We start from the raw sequence: 21952 nt of genomic DNA on the forward strand, positions 1-21952 counted from the left end.
TTAGGAAGTTGAACTCTGCCGCGTTAGCAGCCAAGAAAAGCTTGGATTGACGGTTTGCTACCGCACAGATGATGAGGAAGACACAGGGATCTATATCAGTGAGGTAAGAACCTGGTAGAGAAGGAAACCCAATAGAAAAAGTAGAAAAAAGCATTTTGTAACCTGGCAGCAGAAATTATGGCTATTTGTCCTTCTCAATTAGCAGTCTGGCTAAATTATGTTGCACATAATTGTTGTGCGTGTTTTATGTTTCCACATACTTTTGGAATTTGAATTTAATTTTACGCAGGTAAAATTAAATCCAAATTGCCAACGTGTGTGGCAAGTTAGGATAGTTTTTTAATCTGTACTTTTCTAATTCTGACTCATCTGTAGTATTTTGATGCTGAAGTTAGAGAGATTAACATCCGTAATTATTTTCACAGAAGAGATTCAAGGAAAATCTGATATAGCATATTTTTTTCCCTTCTTTGGACAGACCTTATATAATACCATTCTTTAAAACTTCTTTTACCTTAAAATCCCCTTCACAAATGAAGTTATAAGGACAGACACTCAGCATTGTTACTGAGTGGAGAAAAATTCTCCACCTCTCCCCAACTGGTGAAGTATATTCTCATGGAGATCCTTATTACGTGGTCTTTCCAAAAACTATCATCCTAGAGTCTAGGACCTAGATCAGCACTTTTCAATCCATGTGTTGCAAATGGCCCACAGGTGTGTCGTGGGAGTTTGGGGGAGAATCATTTATTAGTATGTAGTGTCTGCAGTGTCTTTCTGTAGCGTCTGTCTGATCCTGTTCTGGCTTCTAGAAATTGTGGAAGTGGTGGAATTAAGGAAATTTAATCTCACCCCAGCATCATAGTATCTGTGATCAGCAGGACTGCCCCATTCCACAAACTACAATAATAAGCCAAACCAATCTCAGACATTACTGGACTGGATGTCTCCTCTCCGTTCCACCCCTTCCCCACCTCCTTCCAGCTGCTGGCACGCAAAGCCTGCAGCCTGCAGGGGTCAGGCCACATGGACCAGTGTGTTGATTTCATGGAAACACCATAGAAAACTCCTTCCAGTCATGTAAGGCTCGAATAGGATCAGGCCATTAGGCATTAAACTCACTGGGTAATCTTGGGCTAGTCACTATCTCTCAGCCTAATCTACCCCACAGTGTTGTTGTGAGAATAAAATAAAGAGGGGTGGGCCTATATATGCTCTGTAAGGGGTTTGTACAAAGAGTGGGGGAGGGAAGCAAGGGTGATATTCCACATGCCTGCTGGATCACAGGTGGAGACATTCCTGATATGATTAGTTGTACTGAGCAATGTCACTAAGAATGAGAGGCTTGCCGTGGAAATGCCAATCTGCATGGCAAGTATAGCCTCTCGACTGGCAGTGAGAAAATAGCTGTGAGAGAGGATCATTTAAATCAATTGAATCATGTCTCTCAGCAGATACCAACAGAGGTTTGAGGACGGCAGCCTGTAGTTACTAAGGTTTTCATCAAGTTCAACTGCTTTTAAAGTAAACTGGCAAAGTCATTAATTTTCAGCAAAACTCTGCAGTCTCTGCTTTAATTAGATAATGTAATCGTGATTCCCCGTTTTTCCCACCCTGCACCCACTTCATCTAGCCAAAGATCCTGGTGGTGCCAGGAGAGGCCCCAGTGGCCTCTTCTGGGTTGCGCTGGACCAACAACCAACTGTCCAGCCTCTGCAGGCTGCAAGCTACTTCCATGTTTCCGAAACCCAGAAGTAGCTTTTGGAAGCTTCCGCATGCCATTCTGAAACCTGCAGAGGGCTATAGAATGATGTGCGTGCTGGGCTTGACCCTGAAAAGGCCTTGTGGCCTCCCCACACTTCCAGAATGGCTTTGATTTGGAGCCAGAGGTGAGGGTGAGTAGGAGGGCCCAGGTCACAACCCACCTGGAATGGGCTTGTGACCCACCAGTGAGTCCCCACCCAGAGTTTGGGGAACCCTGTAATAATCTCTATAATATCATAGCTAACACTCTGAGAAATTATGTAAAGTTGGCTTTGATTTTTAAAATGTGTGTATAGGTTAGTATTTTGTTTCTGCAAGGCCATCGTTCTTCAAGAGTGCTCTCCCACATCTGACAACTCCCACATCTGACCTAGCCTGCTGGGAGTTCTCAAGGAATTGAACTTAGTCCTGAATTGTCCAGTTGCAGATTCCCTGCCCCCCTCCAACTGAAGCTGTGGGGATAATCTAGAAAGACTTGTTAGACTGCTGGATGGATGGAATCTTTATGAATGACTGGGCACACGGAATCAGCATTCCTGGCTCCCACACAGAAATTATGTTCAACCCTATACCAATCCCCACTAGTCTAAACAAGCCAGCAGGTTCAGTGTGACTGAAAGTTAATTAGGTAAAAGAAAAACCTATAATATTGTCCTTTTTATAATCAGAACTAAAAAGGGGAGAATGAATTAAAATCACATTGTACTTGGATATGAAAAACCAAGTGCTGGTTTAAAATCTGTTAACTTTCAAATTTTTTTTATCCTAAATAGGTTTTAAGGCTCCATTAGAGGTTTGTCGGAGTCACAATAGCTATTCCTTGAATAATGACCAACTGTTCATGGGGCAAAGCTATCTATCACCTTTCCCTTGATGCTTATCTTAACCCATTTATTTTGCCTTGTCATGCCAAGAGCTGTTTTTTCCAGGTAAACATTACCAAGTATAACATTTGGTTTGCAAGTTACATCTTGTTAGGGATGCTAAGCTGTTATTCTCACGTTGTGTATTGTTGAAGAGAAAATTATTTTGAAGCGTTTAATCAGGTACGAAAGAGGACAATTGCATCCACAAAATGAAGGGGAAAGCGGCGTGATCAAAAACAGAATTGAACCATAAATATGGGGAAGACACCACTTTTTAAAAAGCAAACTTGGATGAAGTCCTGTCAATGCAGAGATGGAAATTTTCTTTTTTAAACCACTTATTTAACAGCCATCTCAACAGTAATCAAAGCTTCAAAATTTCAATTTTCCCCATCTATGTTATTTAAACTCTGTTCCACATTAGCTGAAAACTAGTGGTTAGTACTGTCCACCAAAGTATTAATCTGCAGAAATATATAGTACTCTCATCTCCTCTCCTTTCAGAATCAGGTTTTGTCTGAGAACCTGCCTGGAAGGAAATATTAGCACAATATATGAAGTTTGGTACTTTTGGCAATTCTCAAAGGGAATAAAGGCTCTCCCAATAGTCAGTGAATCCATCTTGAAATGCATTTGCTGAGCTAATATTGAAATGTTTACCCTATGCAGGTTGATCCCAACAGTATTGCAGCCCGAGATGGACGGATTCGGGAAGGAGATCGGATTTTACAAGTATGTCACTTTATGCCTGGCTTTTTCTTTTCCACTGTGTCTCCCCCTCCCATAATAGTGCATGCTTTCTATAGTGCAAGAACAGAATGTCATTAAATTTGCTTCTTAGCCTGGAGACAAACTTATGTGAATGAACCTTAGAACTGATGTGAACGAAACTTAGAACTTATGTGAATGAACCTTAGAACGAACTTCTTTACTGTGGCATGATATTTTGTAGATGACGCACTATACCACCAGATGTAGGAAACAGCCAGTTTTAGTAAATATGTTAGTATATACATTGTCTGCCGGGTACTTCCCATGTGTAGTATTCTCCAGCAGTGGCATTGTTAGAGGGATGCAGGTGTTGCAGACCTCACGGCAGGAGGGGGTGACACCACAACTGGCCAAAATTTTTCAAATCTTGTTTATTTTTGAATAATGCCATCATGTTATATATTATTAAATGCATAATTCCATGCAAAATGCAATGAAACAAACCGTGTTTAAATATCTCTATTCTATCAAAATTTATAGCCAAAAAACCAGCGGGGGGGGGTGCAATGGTGCATCCCCATGCCCACTGTCCAGAGCGTTGCCCCACCCACTGCATGGGAGGAGGTCCATCGTGGGGGTGACACGCTCGCCTCCCGCATTGAGTGACGCAAAGCCTAATGACGCCATTGTTCTCCAGTTCAACTGGTGTACGTGCACAAGTGATTTTCTCAGTCCATGAAATGTTTCTTAGGCAGTGAAGTTTTTTGCCTGCTCTCCTCTCCCCCAGATGCTACCACAGGTCTGTCATTTTGCTGCTACAGGCTAAAACAGTGTGCACTCTCACAGTGCTCCTAGCAGTTATAATTCATGTGTAATGCAGTATTTTTTTAAATCATAGCTGAATTTCTATCAAAAGACCTCCTCTCCCTGTCCCAGAGACACAAAATCAGGACACATCCTTTGTCCAATGGATAGTCCGGGGGACAAGAAGAAGCATCTGCCTCTCCCCATGTTATTGACACATGCAGCACAGAACTAGTTACTTGTACACCACTTCCCACCACCCCCCAGCCCCCTTCTCTGCCTCCTAACTGAACATAATGTACCCTGCTGCTGGTTGCTGCTACTCACCCAGATCTGAATGTCCGGCTTCTAGATCACCACACAAGGTCTTTTGAGCAACACGGAAGCAGTGCAACATCAGAGTATACAAGCAGCATGTCTGGGTGACTCAAGTTGTCCAACTCCATGGTGCTTTCCAAGTCAGTAGTCCCCGACTTGAGTGTTTGCTCGAGTCTTTGACACACATGATCTAAGTTCGCACAAGTCAGTGAAAAACACGCGCTTTTGCGACTCTGACGAGTCACTTAACTCGCATCCCCATCCCTGCAAAATGCAGTGTAAAAGAATGTCAGGATTTTCTGTTCATTCCTGTCCTTGGTCACTACTTGCATGCACATGAAAAGTGCACGCTCGATCGCTGAAACACACACCCACCCACAACACACACCAGCGAATCTTTATTTTTTTGCGTTTGAGGCCATTTTCATTGACGGTTCCAGTGATACTTGTTGGTAATGACAAGTTGCTTCTGTAGAAACATCCCTGTAACTGCCAGACATTAATTCAGCCTTTGCAAGGGCTTGCTGAACATTACAAGATCAATCTGATTCTGTCCCACCGGCCCTTTCATTTCCTCAGGAAACATCTTTGCTGAAAAACGTAGCTTTATTTCTTACTCTGCTATCAGCTCTTAGAATCAAACAAATCTCCGGAACACAATAGGATCCACAGACTGCCTGACTCAACCGGCCCTTGCTTTGACAGAAAATAATAAGCGATTGTGCAGTCTCGGGGCTTGGGCTGGGATATGTGACTTTATTTCTTTGTATGGTGGAGAATATGAAGCATTTTCTTTCCAGTACAAGAATTACATGGGATTTTTTTTTAAACAAATCCTTCTGCCACAACTCCGTACAGTTGCTGGGTGAGCCAGCCAGGGGCCAAATAGGGAGGCTTACCAGGAGATATTTTCCTCCCTTATGAGGAAAGGCTACCACATTTTGGTGCTCTTCAGTCTAGAAAAAACATGCCTGAAAGGGAACATGATTGAGATGTACAGACTTATGCAGGGGATGGATAGAGTGGATAGGGGGATGTTCTTTTTCCTCTTACACAACACCAGAATCAGGGCACATCCATTCAAAGAGTGTCAGAGGAGCTAGAATAGACAAAAAAAATTCTTCACCCAGCATGGATTCAATCTGTGGAACTCTTTGCCACAGGATGTGGTTATGGTGTCTGGCCTAGATGTCTTTAAAAAGGGAGTTGGACAGATTTCTGGAGGAAAAGATTGTCAAAAGTTACAAGCCTTGATGGTTATGTGCAACCTCCTGGTTTTAGAAGTAGGCTACCTCAGAAGGCCAGATGCATGGGAGTGACACCAGGATGCAGGTCTCTTGTTATCTTGAGTACTCCCTGAGGCATCTGGTGGGCTGCTGTGAGATACAAGAAGCTGGACTAGGTGGGCCTTTGGCCTGATCCAGCGGGGTTCTTCTTATGTTCTTAGTTGGAAACAAGTAGCAGTAGTGGACGTTAGTCCTTTTTCATGACAAGATCCATAAATATAGTGATGTGGTGAAAGAAGATTACACAGGCCAACACACATTTTGCTTCCTTAAATGTTACACCAATTCCTAGGTATATTTGGGGTGCTGATTGCAGAAATGGCATCCATTTTGCCCTATCATGTCTAGTTTGGAGACGCGGCATAGCCTCTTTAGTGAATGGTTCAAGCAGCTTCCTCATGAGGAAGCCTACACTATGGCTTCCTCATGAGGAATTTGTTTGAACCATTCACTAATGAGGCTATACGATATCTCCAAAACGAGATGTGGTAGGGCAAAACGGATGCCATTTTTGGAATTGGCACCCCAAATTCATATCAACCACCATAAAGTTTGGGAAAAACTTTTCTGACCCTCAATTTTGGAGGCCTGTGTTATCACCCATCCAATGCATGCACATTCCAAAATGAAAATTCTCTGGTTTATGTGTTTGTCCACGATCATGGGACTTATAGCCTTGGGCATTGTACTGTGAGAGGTGACCCTTTCTGTGATGTGTGCTTCCCATGACGAATAGGAACTGGAAGGCATTTCAAAATTTATTTTGATGCTAGCATACTCTCTGTTATGTATTGACAATGTAAAGTCTAGAAATGAGGGGGGAAATGCTAGAACTCTCAGGGTTTGGGACAAACAAGCACACATTTCATGCGTGGCAGTCCTGACATACGGCCCAGAATCTCATCGTTAAGTTTAACGCAAAATGAGCTGGGGAGGGCAAATACCTTTCATATTGGACAATGTGCTGGCTCAGTAGCCACTGTTATGGATGAGATAATTCAGAGGAATGGGAGCTGACAATTTTATTTGCAGGATTATATTAAAAGAATGGTGAAAAAGAAGAATTATAGTGATATGGAAACTTCCACAGGATAAGTGAAGCTAAATTCTCCAGAATCTGAAGTGTTGTTGTTGTTGTTGTTTTCCACTAAAATAACTTTCTCCATATTTTCCTTATGAGCTTTCATTAACACTTACTATGGAGTCATTTGTGAAATGTGTAATCGTAGTTCAGTTGCGACACTAGGGTTTGTGTCATCCAGGGTGGGAGGCCAGCTCCCACCATCATTCCTATGGGTCATCACTCCCATGATGGACCTCTTCCCATGCAGTGGGTGTGGCAACAACCTGGGCGGTGGGTGTGATGATGCACCATTGCCCCTCCCCATTGTTTCTTTTGTTTTTTGTTTTTTTTGCCATTGTTTTTTTTTTGCTATAACTTTTGATAGCGTAGAGATATTTCAACACAGTGTGTTTCATTGCATTGTGCATGAAATTACACATCCAATGATATATAACATGATGGTATTATTTGAAAATACCAAGACTTTAAAAATTTTAGCCAGTTGTTATATCACTCCCCCCCTGTGCACTATCCAGTGCTACCTGCATCCCCCCCCCCGCACTCCTGCAGTGAGAACACTGCTCCAGTTCACACTCTGTGGCAGGCAGATGCTTCTGAATGTCTCATCCGCATTTTCAGTGTGTTTTAGAATTCTTAATTACCTGGTCTTTTTTGCAAGTGTAATCAGTTCACCGGAAATTCTCCACTATCCCATTTTTATATTTTTGAATTTTATAAAGAGCTCTGCACATGCTCTTTGACCCAGCTTTCAGCAACTTGAGTTCATTTGTGTACCAGTGCCTACTTTCACAATAAAACATGGTTAAAAAAAAAGAAAAAGTATGTTCATGCATACAGTTGCATAAAGATTTTTTTTTTGTTCTACCTGTGCGTAGGTGTTTGTGATAAAACAGCACACAAAACAAGGCATGACACATTCATATATGCACTACGAATATTATTTTTTTACACTTTTATCAATTATGGTAGCAGAGGAACATAAAAAAAGATGCCGATGAATTGCAGGAACAGCAAACTGCTAATGTTCCAATTCCAGAATTAATTTTAGAAATTTAAACCAGAACTCCCAGTTATACCAGAACTCAGAAATAAAATTCAGGACACTGCGAAGCCATAGGGAGAATAAAAGAATGGAACAGAAGAAATCTGCCCATCCCTAATTATCACCATTGGAAAGAAAATTTAATGGATCCAGACTATACTCACAATGTGAAAAAAGAGAAGGAATTCGTGAATCCACAGACATCTGTGTTTCCTCTTCGGAGTTATGAAATACCAAGACATATTTTGCTAATGCACAGAAGGGGTTTGAATCAATTTAAAAGTCAGTAAACTACTTAGTACGCAATCCTAACCTGTGCTGGAACAGGCAGTCTGGATTGCCTGCACTGTATCCAGCAAAAGGTAACACTGGGCTTGGGCATGATTTGGAGTAAGAGGATTTTATTCCCCTAACCCTTGGTCGAATGCCAGCCAGCCCTATGGGGCTACTTGGATCCGAGCCTGCAATTCTGCAGGTGCAAATCTGAGCAGTCTGTATAACACTGTTTGGGCCAGGTCCAGGGGTTAGAATTCAGCCTGTGCTGCCATGGCTGGTCCCACACCCCTCCCAGGCCCGAACTACCTCCCAAGCCATCCTCCCCCACCCTCCCCCTATGCCCCCTCATCTCCCCATCTCCATCCTACCTTCCCACCACCCTCTCCAGCCTCTTGTGCTGGTCTACCTAGGCCAGCCCAAACATAACACTTCCAGTGTAAGTCCGGTGCTGCTAGGCCAGCACACATCTGTGCGCTGGCCTAGCGCAGTCCCAAGCAGCCATGAATTCACCAATGCCTACCTCGCACACAGAACCAGGGAAGTGAGAGGACCTATCTCAAAGATTTTGGCAGACCTAGTCATATGGTCAGTAGGTGATGATTACACTAGATCTCAGCGTAATATAGGCCAGAACAAAATTTACAGGCTTTCATTTCAACTGTGCTCAATGTGCATGCATAGCTTTTGCTTGCTTTTCCTGTGACCAGCTGTGACTATCTGTACAGACTGTGATAAATAGGACTGGACTTGGAAAAGCTTGGTTAGCTACATAAAGATATCACAACTTTTTCGGCTGATGAGAGTGCTTTGAATTTCCAAGTTGGCAGCATCTCTGAATGTTGCTCATTTACTGCCTGTGTTTGTGGCCTGTGCCACATCGACTGTTATTTAGATACAACCACGGCACTAAAAAGCTGGGGGAAGCACCACTTTTAAAAATACTTTTTAAAATTTTTTTTACAAAAGGTGCACTTTTTAGTTTTCAGTTGCAAGTTTACCTGGAAGCAAGTCGCCCACTTTATTCATTGGGGTTTATTCCCAGGTAAGCGAACACAGGATTGTAGCATTGTTGTCATTTAATTACATATGTGCGAGTGTGTATCAAATGATTAAATAAAAGTGCAATCAGCAGCGGCCTGCAAGTATTGCCTGGTGAGAGATAATACTGTAGACCTCTAATTGGCTCTCTCTAAGCTTCCAGTATGACTGATTTCAGCTGTAGTACTACCAGTCTTGCTTCCACCAGCACTATTATCTGAGACTGACACTTCCATTACTCTGAACGGAGAAAGATGAACGTCACCTGTCAAAGGCTGGTTAATTGTGTTGCTAGATGTATGTTGCCGGGGCGCAAGTTGGACATTTATGAACATAACTGCTTCCTCTGATGTCCGCCATCCTTCAACGATCGATATGGCTCTTACAGTAAGCGCATAATTGAGTGAAGGCACTTACCACTGAGGGGGCTAAAGATGAGCCCATTGTGTGAGCGTCATGGTCCGTACATTTGCCGCAAACGAGCTGATATTTGCTCTATATTGCATGTTGTGCTGTGGAAATGGAAACTAATGTGCCGCTTTCATTTGTTTTCTAGATAAATGGCCAAGATGTCCAGAACCGTGAGGAAGCAGTGGCATTGCTCTCCAGCGACGAATGCAAGAAAATTGTGTTGCTAGTTGCAAGACCAGAGATTCAGGTCAGAGTAATAGATGCTAGTTGTAAGACCAGAGATTCAAATCAGAGTAAACAGATGCATTGAAGCAGAGGCTCTGTTTTGCAGTGCATATGTTCACTGTCATCCATTGATAATGAACTGCTGGAAAACGACAATTCCGAAAAACCTGTCAAAATGGAGAAAATGAGAATCTTTATCATTCGGTAGCTGCAGGCTTGAACAAATGGGAGCTTGATTACCAGTATATGGGTTAAGTGAATCTTTAAAATCATATACACCTTTAAGTAGATGGCTGTTGGTCTAATATCAGACATACCTAATACCTGGAGAGCCAGGGTGGTGTAGTGGTTAGGGAGGTGGACTAAGACCTGGAAGATCTAGATCCAAATCTCCCCCCAGCCATGAAGCTTCCAAATCTCCCCTCAGTCATGAAGCTTCCTGACCTTGGGCCAGTCACTTTCTCTCAGCCTCAGCTTCCTCACAGGGTTGTTGTGAGGACAAAAGAAGGGGAGCAGCTGTGTACACTGCCCTGAGCTCTTTGGAGGAAGGGCAGTATAAAAATGTGAAAAATAAATAAATAAATAAAATATCAGTAACATACTTACCCAGATACAAAAAGAAACTTATAGAAATTGTAGGTATCTGGTAGGAAATTCATGTTAATTTCTAGGAAAGCTTCATCATTGATGGAAGATGGACCTTAAGAAGGAGCTGTTATGGGACTGTGTGTAGCACGGGTGGCCAAACCGCGGCTCTTGAGCCACATGTGTGGTATTGCATTGACTCTCAGAAATGTGTTGGCTGAGTTCCTTTTTCCATTACAATTAATGTAAAAAGGTAAATAGAATATTCAAACTTTATAATCATTTACTGGGTATAAACTGAGAGTTCACTGGATTAAAATGTAAAATTTATGTTCATGGTAAGTAAATATATTTAAGAATTTTAAAGCTTCTTTAAATCAGGGTGTCAGACATAAGGCCAGTGGTCCGAATGTGGCCCCTGTTTCTCCAGCCCCTGTTATAATTGGGCTCTCCCAGCTTGGTAATTGGGCTCTCTCATATCTTGAAAATATGAACAAGATTTGCACTTTTTCTCTTCGGTCGTTTGCAGCTAATGAGAGTTTCTAGGTGAGAACAAAGTGCTTATTTCTGGCCATCATTTGCTTAATCATGTCACTTTCTGCTTAATGATGTCACTTCCGGCTTACAACAAGCACTACAAATGCTAACTAAGGCCCTCTGTATGCTTACAGGATGCAATGAGGTACCTTCCAAAACCTAGCACTTTGCCCCCCCCCCCCCCGGAATGCCACTGTCTTATGTTAAGCAAGTTTGGCCACCCTGGTTTATAGTATTTCAGTAATTTTTGCAAGCAGATGCAGGTTTCTGCATCGTAATGATCAAGTCTTACCAATGTAGTCACAACGTCCATAGAAGACTTGGTGCGAACCCTATTTATAGCAAAAATAGCCATCTTTTATTTACTAACAAAAATGGTGATTCTTATGAATATGTTTCTGTATTTCTGCAAAGGGAGGTATTGGATGAATTGCCGAAGAAGAGATGGTAGCTAAAGAAAAGTACTATTTTGTCTTCACTTCCTATTCCTTTTACATACCACTATGAAGCAAAAAGGACATTCTGTTGATGCTACTCTATCCATCTGTCAATGGTTCAGGCAAAGTTGGTTATACCACCATTTGTCTCTCGTGTTATTGATCTGATATTTTTCAGAGCTGGTAACTGCACAATCTCTATAAATTGCATTGAGGAAATGTAATTCAATGTCACCTGGAATCCTTCCGTGATTATAGCAGTTATAAAGGATCACGGTTTGAAGCATACATTTCCTTTATAGTCTTGCACATTCTAAATGACCCCGATAAGCTGTACAGCAGGGCAGAAGACAACCCAGGTTTATGTAGCTTGGCTATGGGTCTTGTAGATCTAGAGACAGTTTGCTGAAACATACTGTTTATAGGTTCTTAAGGATTTTTTATATCAGAGACACAGCTTTCTGAATACAGTTGTGCAACAAATAACCCATAACTGAGACTGAACTTTTGTCTGTTCTTGCTTCTCCTATCTTAACAAATGATCACAAAGAAAAATAGAAGATTGAATCCTAATTTATGTCTGCTTTTTAAAATGCCACATCCTGGCCAGTGGGGACTACACCAGTGAATTAAGTGGCTCCAATATAAATTCAAGTGGTGATTTAATCTAGTTCTCTGTTCCTGGTCCCTACCCTGAATTTGAAACAGCGATCAAATCATTTTAAACCTTGTTTAGATTGCAGTTTCTGTTTCAAGTGGGACATCATTTCCCATTTGTCTTGTCTGTGTGGTCAGTTGTGTGACGCCTTGTCACTACTGCGAACATATATGGATCATGAGATGGGTTCACATGTCACGTGGATGTTAGCTGGATTGCACTGTTAGCAGCACACAAGCCAATGAAGGATGTTGCTGAGTGGAAATTAACAATGTGATGAGGTCACATCATGAGGTTGGTACTGTGTATATTAACAGTGGAGCACAGCACCCTGACCTTATGGAAGCAATATTTACTTATGGAAGCAATATTTCAGGGCCTACCACACTAGTACCATATTAAGCCCTAGCAGTGCTATGGGATTGTAGTAGTGCTATAGGAAAGTAGTAGTAGTGCTGTAGTTGTCCATTTCAACATTGGAGAGGGTACATACAAGCCTGTCCACAGATGTTCTAATGAATGCTTGTAGATTGCTCACACACATTCATTATTCACAGATACTGAACACTTGAAAAGGGCTAGACTTGATAGTTATAACTGGTTGGTAAGCAGTCTCAGAAGATGTGGCACAGCTCGTTCTTTCTCTTCATGTTGACTTCATGTTCTCTTCATGTTGGAACTCTTTGGCACAGGATGTGGTGATGGCATCTGGCCTAGATGCCTTTAAAAGGGGATTGGACACAGTAGCGGACCCAGCACGTTAAGAACAGGGCAGATGTCCTGGGTGCCAAGCCTGTGTGATGCTAGGACCATATAGGAAGCCTCCCTGAGGCTCTCAACACAATTGGAAACTATACTTCCAGTTTCCTGGAAGTATAAAGACCACGGGGGAAGCCTCAGAACACTTCCCCGGTTGGTCCTGGAGATGCACAAGGCTCAGTTGTGACCCAGTGAGTGGGGGAGACTTTGTGTATGTGGGGGCGGCATCTCGCAGGGGGCGCCATCGTGAACATTTGCCTCAGATACATGGAGGGGGAAGTTCGCCACTGCTTGGACAGTTTTCTGGAAGAAAAGTTCATCATAGGTTACAAGACATGATGGGTATGTGCATCCTCCTGGTTCTAGAAGTAGGTTATCTCAGAATGCAAGGTGCAAGGCAGTGGCAACAGAAAGCAGGTCTCTTGTTATCTTGGGAGCTCCCTGAGGCATCTGGTGGGCCGCTGTGAGATACAAGAAGCTGAACTAGATGGGCCTCCGTCCTGATTCAGTGGAGCTCTTCTTATGTTCTTATGACTGCCAGTTACTAAATTTGAAAACTCTGTGTTTATAGGCTATTGTTACAAAGAACGCTACTCTGCTCAGCAAATCTCATTGTTTTCTTCAGCTTGTTCCTCAGAAAGGTTTACTCACATGCACAGTTGTGTGGGTATAAAGATTTAATCATAGTTTTGGACAAGCTGGGATGCAACATATTTCGAAAATAATACTTCCCCGTTTTGTTTTCTTTGCTTTTTTAAGCATCTCTTTGACACAACTGAAAAAAAACAACAAAAAATGCCTTAAAGGCACCTTGTCAATCAATTATTCTTTTGTTGCTTTTGTAACTGCTGTGGCTGAGAAGTTTACTTGAGAAAATCAATTCAACAGCTGCGGTCGAAATGCACGATGCGAACAATACTGAAGTTCATCAGTGAGACACAACATGGGGGGGGGAGTTGTTAACGGAGAAAGGAACCAGTTGTCTCCTGGCTGTATAGTAGTATCTCTGGGTTCTTTTAAAGCAGACACTTTTTGAAGTAAAGAACATGACAGCTTCAGAATTAGGCGGTATGCTTTCCGTGCATTTTGACGGGAAACAATGTTCTGTGCACCCAGACCCCCTCATTATGAGAAATCAGCGATACTGTTTCAGCAAGGATAAAAGGCCTAAGAGTGCAATTTTTTAAATCATCTTCTTTTTCTGCCTTTCTGAGAGGTGAGCGCCAAGACCTTGGTGTTCTGAAGAGAGTCATTATTGGGCTTGCTTTATTTTAGCACGCATTTCTAGTAACCTAATGTAATGTCCTAATGTATTCTCTGCAGCTCGAAGAAGGATGGCTGGATGATGAAAGGAATGAATTCTTAGAGGAGTTAAACTTGGAAATGTTGGAAGAGCAGCATAATGAAACTGTTCAGTACACAGGCAACGAAGGGGAGCAGGTAGGCTTGACACAGTCTTGAAACCTTCCTAGGTGCATTAAAATAAATAAATAGATAAATAAATAAATAAATAAATAAACAGAATCGAACAATGGATTTGGAAGGGTTGAATTCCTCAGTTTCTCCAGAACATTGCCACAAATTTACCATTAATGGGATTAAATAAGAATGACTTGTGTTGGATGATGAATGTAACGGAAAGAAGAGTTTTCATTCCATTTTCATGCATTTATTTTATCTTCTTTTAACATTCCTTTAAGTTACTTTTATTTACTGCTTTCCCTTACTTTGCAGGAATGCCCTGCCATTTCATAAGCATTTTCTTTATATATTCCATTTATTTATTTATATTTGCATGCTGCTTTCTCTCCCCTCAGAGGCCTCAAGGCAGCTCAAAGGATATTAAAAACATAAACACAAATCCAATAAAAATAATGCAATATAAAATCCATTGACCAGACAGCAAAACTCCATTACGCTGACAATACAGTGCGTATCTACTCAGAGGTAAGTATCATATGGTTCAGCAGGCTTATTCCCAAGAAAGGTTATGTAGGAATGAGGCCTTAGAGACTTCCCACCTCAATTTTCAGCCATCCCAAAGGCACAGTGAAATAGGCTGGTCTTTAAAGGCCACCTAAAACTGAGAGAGGTGGAGCAATTGAAGCAGCCCCAAGAAGGGAGTTCTACCTTCCATGGAGGTGATGCAGTGTCATGTGCTTGCTAGGTAAGCCTTGGCTATTGCTGGCACACAGACAGAACCTTCCTGATTATCTTAGTGGGAGGACAGGTTCAGAATAGGAGCAAGTGTTCCTTCACGTATCTGTTTGACCCATCTCTTTAGTAATGAAACACACATCTCCCCTGATGTTTCTCTCTCTCAAAGAGAGAGAGAGAGAGAGAAGCAGGGGGTGGTGGTCTGCCCAAGGTACCAGGTCAGGGGTGCTGCATGAGGCCCAGCCAAGATGGCGGTGGTAGGAGAAGGAGCAGCAGCCTAGGTATGTAGAGGCTGCTGCCACTGCCTCCTGTTTCGGCGGCTTTGTGAACTTGCTGCCACCCCCGTTCCTTCTCCTTTGGCAGCTTAACGAGAGCCTCCAAAGGAGAAGGTATGGGGAGACAGCAGGAATGCAAAGCTGCCACCACCGCCTTCTTCTCTGGGTTAACCCAGAAGTGACGTCACAACGTCACAAGATGTCACAACATCATGACATCACTGCCCAGGTGCCACTGCCTCTTGTGACATCTCCATGCACATGTAGACACACACATGGAGGGAGGGGGGGAGAGAGATCATTTTGAAATATCCTGTAGAAATTTGTCTGTACGTTCAAGAGGTTGACTCTAGTTTTTTCACTGAGGACAGCTATCTCCGAGTGACAGGCTGTTTACCAAAGTACTGTGGGTGCTGCAAAACGTTTTTCTTCTCATGTCTGGGTGCAGCACGTCTGTGGCAAAGATATTTTATGAATCAATCATTCATCACAGGCATGAACTGCAATTCTGCATACCCCTTACAAACATTCATTTTGTGGGTTAATTAGTGATATAAAACATTCTAATTTACGCTCATAATGAAACAATCAAAATGACACATTCTCCAAGAAAATGGTTTAGTCTGAACAAGGAAATGAAACACTTCCTACAGATTGTAAAATTGGCCTACACAATGTAACAGCTGAAATTCCCTGTCACTCTTTCATGTCACTCCATCATTTATGTCATGTTTACACAAATGGTATGCAAAATTATGTTTGTTACAGATGTTAAGGAGACATATCTTGATTTTGGGCTTCTATCTTATAGTGTGTTTCCACTGAGGTCCTTGGTGTCCATAATTACACTACAGTCGAGTGTCTTGGACAATATCCAGTTTAAAGAATGGAACCTGACCTGATCTCTTATATCAGAAATCATATTTTTCCCCATATTTCTGAAAAAATTCTGGAGTTTGAGAAGCACCATGCCCTCTAGAATAGGGCTTTCCAAACCCCAGCCCAGGGGTCGGACCCAGGGTTTGGGGAAAGCCCTCTGCTCTATGGGCTGAGCTTAACATTCTATCTCTGTGCCATGTGTTTTCTCAGTAGATCTTGGTACCGGGATACTGTGGGCAGTCGCATCTGCCTGGACCTCCTGTTGTGCAGCCTTCTGGGACGCTGGGCAACAAACGCAACTGCCCAGAGTATCCTGGTGCCCAGATCTACTGAGAAAACATGCAACACAGAGGTGGAACTGTAAGCTCTGGTCTGAACAGGGACTACTTTTTTAGTACACAGTGGTCATGAGATTAGCGACCGCTGTTCTAGAATAGCAATTTTCAACCTTTTTCAACCCTCCTCCCCCCAGCAAACTGAGATGGCACTAAAATTGTCAAGGCCCACCAGCAGTTTCCAAGGTACACAGCACAGACGACTGGGGTCTCACATTCCCTTTGGCCCTATGTCTGGCATTCATCCCTCCTCCAAACTTCTGTGGCACACCTGCAGACCATTTGTGGCACACCAGTGTGATTGTGACTGACTGTATTTGTAACTGCCACTGCCAGTTGAGGGATTGGCAGTGCCTGGGTAATAACATCCCTGTAGCCTCTTCACCCTGGCTGAGCTGGGCACCAGCATCTTGGCACCACCGTCTTGGATCTCACAAAATCTCTCGAGATCTAAGATGATGACACCCAAATCTCAAGAGATGTCGTGAAATCCAAAATGGCAGCACCCAAATTTTATGAGATTTGAGCACTAGCATTTTGGATCCAAGATTTCACAAGATCCAAGATGGCAGTACCCAAAAGAACAGGTAGGAGAGGCAACCGGGAACATACTGTAGTGTCCCAGTGTGTTGCAACCCCCCTAAGGCATCACTTTGGGAACCCTTGCTCTAGTTGGCAGATTGGTCTGGTTGTGCTTGAATCTATGTGATGGATTCCATCTAGATTCTTCCATTAAATGGTATTGGCAGAAGTCACAACTGCTGTGACAACAACACAACAGGCACCATCTGCTGTGAATCAAGAAGTCTAAAGAGAGTTTCAGTATATGATAGATGTCAATCATAGCCTTAGGTGAGTCAACACCCCCCAGAACTTACCGCAGACACTCACCTATAAGTCGATCCCACAGGTAAGGGGATCCTTTGGGGAGATAGCTGCCTTGGGTGCCCTTTGGGGAGAAAGGCAGAATACAAACCTAATAAATAAAATAAATAAAATAAGTCGAGGGCAGGTTTTGAGCCAACAATCATGGAGTTTTCTATGACCCTCAGATAAGTCGGAGGTTAAACTTAGAGGGGGTGTCTGACTATAGTTTTGTCTGATTTTACTCAAGGCCAGATCCTGAAAAATAACCCACCACTAATTGTTACCTAAGAACTGTAGTCTCTAATTTATTTAAAAACATAGTAAAAGATCATACGATAAATTTTTATTCTTTTTAAATTCTGGTCTTCATCACCTTTTTGTAAGCACTATTAGAGTAAGTGCACTGTAAACAACATACCAGTAAAACAGTGGTTCCCAACCTGGTATTCATGTACTCCCAGGGACACTCAGCAGGACCTTTAGGGGTACTTGAAAAAGAATGGAATAATGGTAGAAAAAGGCAGGTCATGCTCCAGAATGCCTTGCAAGACAGGAATGCCTTGCAAGGACCAGCAAGGCAGGAAGGGAGGTAGCTAGTTGGCTGTGAAAGCCCCACCAATAGCTAGTTTTTGGTCATCAATTCATGTATGAACCTGTGATTGAAAACCAGCACAGGAAAAAAGCTGAAACATAATATGGAAAGTGCTCAATCACCCAGAATTTCTCAGCACACTTCTGGTGCAAAACAGTGCAAAGGCAGAGTCTTCTGTTCTTCAAACAGATGAAAAGAGAAAACACTGTGATAAATACATGAAGTCTGGGCTTTCATATGGAGGAGATGAAGGCTTGTATTATTAATTACAAACATTTTGCTAATCTGAAGGGTACAATTTATGGAAATGGGCTGCCAAGGGATATTCAAGGGAAAAAGGTTGGGAGCCACTGCAGGAGAACCGTGAATCAAATCCACCTTTAAGGTGTCTGGTGTGTTAAGCCAGAAGCTCTACGAACAACATACAACCCATAACACATAACTGGGAGTGTGCAATTCAATTCACAGCAGAGAGATGCAGCTGCATATATTTGCAACCCTTTTTACTCAGAAGTAGACCCACTGCTTTCCATGGGTGTTATTCTGAAGTAAGGGTGCATTGAATTGTAGCCTGCTTCAGATGGAAAGGAGGATTCCCATCCTGGTGTTTCAAAAAACAGACCTGCTTTGCAAGCATTTGCAAAGCAGAACCAGGCTGCAGCAGAAGGAAGGAGAATAAAAACCAATTGCTTCTAAGGAGCTGTGCCTGCCTGCCTGCTGCTTGAGAAACTTGGCGCCTGTCTGCCCTTGAGAAACTAAACTTTTCAGAGTTGAAAGGCTTTGCCCTCTGATTGACCCGGAGATCAGGCAAAATGAGAATTTGCACTTGATTACTTGGCAAAAATTTCATGTACTATAGGCGAGTATCTATGGTATATCCACAAGCTATTTAATGCTAAGGCTAAACTCTGGGAAATGACAAATCATATATGAGTGTGACAAACCATAAGAGCGATTGTCACTGAATGTGTGCAGCAGCATATCCTCTACTTTTGGCTAATGCTTGCCTGTAAGTCTTCGTTCCAGGACAGAGAAGAAGGCTTAAAGGCAAGCATTAGCCCTTGCACCTTTCATTTTAGAAATTAAAAAAAAAAAAATCTTGCTTGCTGATGATAGGTTGGCATAACAGAGGCCTACACAACTGTTGCTTGGGTATTGGCAATTGCATGCAAGGGTATTCATCAAACCCTCCAGCTATCACTGGAGACCATAATGGCACACCCATTGAGGTGTCTGTTTTTGAATTGGTCAGGTAAGCACTTTTGCCCATTTCTTTTTTCCAAATTTCATTTTTAATTTAGTTTACACTCCAGCACACTTTAATTACTTTTATTCTAACTGCTGTGACCTATTGGCATCAATCTCTTCTAACAACTGTGCATAAAAGACTAGCTGGTGGGCTTGTGCTCTTGAAGGTAATAATGAGGCTTTGTGTGTATGTCACTAATTTTTCCCCCTGTCCATCATTGTCTGTCTAGATAGAGGGAAACAGTAATTACTCACAGAGTAGTCTCTTTGAATTTTGTCCCTGCTCCTGGTACAGTACATTTTTCCCCCATCACATTTTATTATTACTAGCCATTATGCTTAATTATGTGATTATACCTCTTAAAGGAGAAACCACATTTGCCTGGTCCTGTGTGCACTTAAATTTATTGTAAATAGAGTCCGCGCACTTTGGAAGAGAATTGCGTACGTGAAATAGGACAAAATGCCTTCAACTCAGCTTTTCAATTAGAAAAAGAAAAAAAGGGTGCACCTCTTCACTGCTCTGTGACAACAAATGCACTTTTGTGTTAGAGGTGCGATAAAGAGGTGTAATTAATGGATGGCGAGTTTAAAAAGGTTGCACAAAAAATGTTTGACATGATGTCCAAAGCAGGCAGACAATTTTGTTTCATTTCAAACGGAGACAAGAGTTTAACTGGACCCTTTTTCAAAGGAAAATAAGGTGACAGATGCATAACCCCCTTGGCTGGTGTCTTCAAAACACAGAACATTTATAAGCAATTTCCTGCAAAATTCTTAGGAACAGGGAGAAAGATCACATGTGGGTAACTGGCAACCATCACTATCACATACATCCTCTACAAATTTGGCAGGCCAGCCACCCTACTGGACCCCAGCCTATGACACCTGAGTCAGCTATACAAAATGACTGCCAACTGTGTCCAGCAGTTGTCACTAGTGTCTGAATTAGACTTGTTTTTCAGCAAAGCTAAACATAGTGCCAGTTTCCACTGGTACAGTGCCAGGGCAAGCAGGAATATCTGCTATAACAGCCCCCAAGGTACCAATAGCATCGCCATTACTCTTGCACTCTGCTGTGGACGGCATTCCGAGTGTAATTGGAAATTCAGCAGTAGCAATGCGACAGTAATCCACCAGGTTCGATTCCTTCCATGGAAATTGTTGTTGTTTTTCTGGTGCAGACAATTATTCTGAACCTTCCTTATGTCTTAGTCTATCTGTCAGGGAAAATAAAAATAATTGGCAGCTGGACACGCATACTGTAGCTCAGACTAGGCAGAGGAGGTGGAAAGCAGGGGCAGAATACACCTCTAGACTTAGATGTCTATGGGCTCAACATGCTGTCTTAATCTCAGTAGGGGGTATGCATTCCCATCTACAAGCAATGCAGCTAGTCAGCATGCACAAGCGAGCTAAACCACTGTCATCCACATCAGTGTGTGCAACTACATTGAAAGGAGAAAGAACTGAGATCCACACATACACAGACATCATTTGGGAAACCAAGGAGAACTAAGACACTTCACAGACTTCCCCTGGATATTCGAGAGCGTGGGGAGGCAAAGAAGTCACTGTAAATAAAGGAAAACGTTTCACGTATCTCATTTCACCAGGCTTTGCAGGGTGCCCCATAATTGAGGACTTAGCCTCATTAGTATTTATTGTCCAATGCAATATCAAAGTGTGGAGCTATGAAACAGGTTGTGTGTTTATAAGAATGGTTTAGATCAGGGGTGTCCAAAGTTTTTGGCAGGAGGGCCACATCATCTCTCTGACACTGTGTCTTTTAATAATAATAATAATAATAATAATAATAATAATAATAATAATAATAATAATAATTAACAAACAAACAAACAAACAAACAAACAAACAAACAAACAAACAAACTTTATTTGTATCCCGCCCTTCTCCCTAAAAGGGATCCAGGGCAGCTCACAACATATAAAAACAGTTTTAAAAGCATGATTTAACAAGATAAAAACATTAAAAACACATTAACACAGGCCATACAAACAGTAGTCAGAATAAAGTCAGAATAAAAAGAGCATAAAACAGCAAGTCATAGAGGAATCCAGCCTGTAAACAGAAACTAAAAGATGTATAAAAAAGTTAAGAAGGCCATGGAATCAGAAGGCTTGTTTAAAGAACAAGGTCTTTAAAGCCTTGTTTAAAGAACAAGGCTTGTTTAAAGAACAAGAGCATTAATTAATTAAAAAGAATTAATTTACATTTAAAATTTGAATACATTTACATAAGTTTACATAAATGAATATATTAAAGATGAACTTATATGAATGAATGAAGGTCTTGCAATAGCTCAAGGCCTATAAAAAGCCTTGCACAAAACAAGGCTGGCCTTTCCTTTGCTGGCGCTACTGCATCACAGACGTGAAACAACAAGCAGTGGAGGGAGCCCTCAACCCAGAGCTAACGCGAGAGGTCAAACAGTTGCCCTCATGCTGAGAGCAGTTGCGTTGGGCCAGTGTGGACTCCAACAAATCTCCGGAAGGCCAGAGGCTCATTGGAGACTGGGGGCTCCCTGAGGGCCGCATTGAAAGGCCTCGAGGGCCGCAAGTGGCCCGAGGGCCGGGGTTTGGGCACTCCTGGTTTAGATCTAGTCTTCCATTTACAAGGGTCCTGGATGATTGTCCCAGTCATTGGTATCCCTGGACATTCATATCTGGCTTTTGCGTATGTGTGTGTCCTGGTCATTTGCATCCCACTATAACTGGGTAACACACAAACTATAACTGGGCAACAAACTCCATGTTATATATCCTAAGCCTCTTATC

The 21952-nt window shown here is 42.3% G+C and overlaps 1 protein-coding gene across 1 annotated transcript in view; it reads left to right on the forward strand.

Annotated features, from left to right (window-relative positions):
* The window catches only part of PDZRN4 (PDZ domain containing ring finger 4), a 159575-nt gene that overhangs the window by 134741 nt on the left and 2882 nt on the right, over positions 1-21952 (forward strand). Inside the window, exons 4-7 of the mRNA XM_066633652.1 lie at positions 5-103; positions 3300-3362; positions 9746-9847; positions 14125-14241. Of these exons, the coding sequence (XP_066489749.1) occupies positions 5-103; positions 3300-3362; positions 9746-9847; positions 14125-14241 (381 nt within the window). The remainder of the gene's footprint in view (positions 1-4; positions 104-3299; positions 3363-9745; positions 9848-14124; positions 14242-21952) is intronic.

Source organism: Tiliqua scincoides, chromosome 7 (assembly GCF_035046505.1).
Source record: "Tiliqua scincoides isolate rTilSci1 chromosome 7, rTilSci1.hap2, whole genome shotgun sequence".
Classification (NCBI taxonomy): Eukaryota; Metazoa; Chordata; class Lepidosauria; order Squamata; family Scincidae; genus Tiliqua; species Tiliqua scincoides.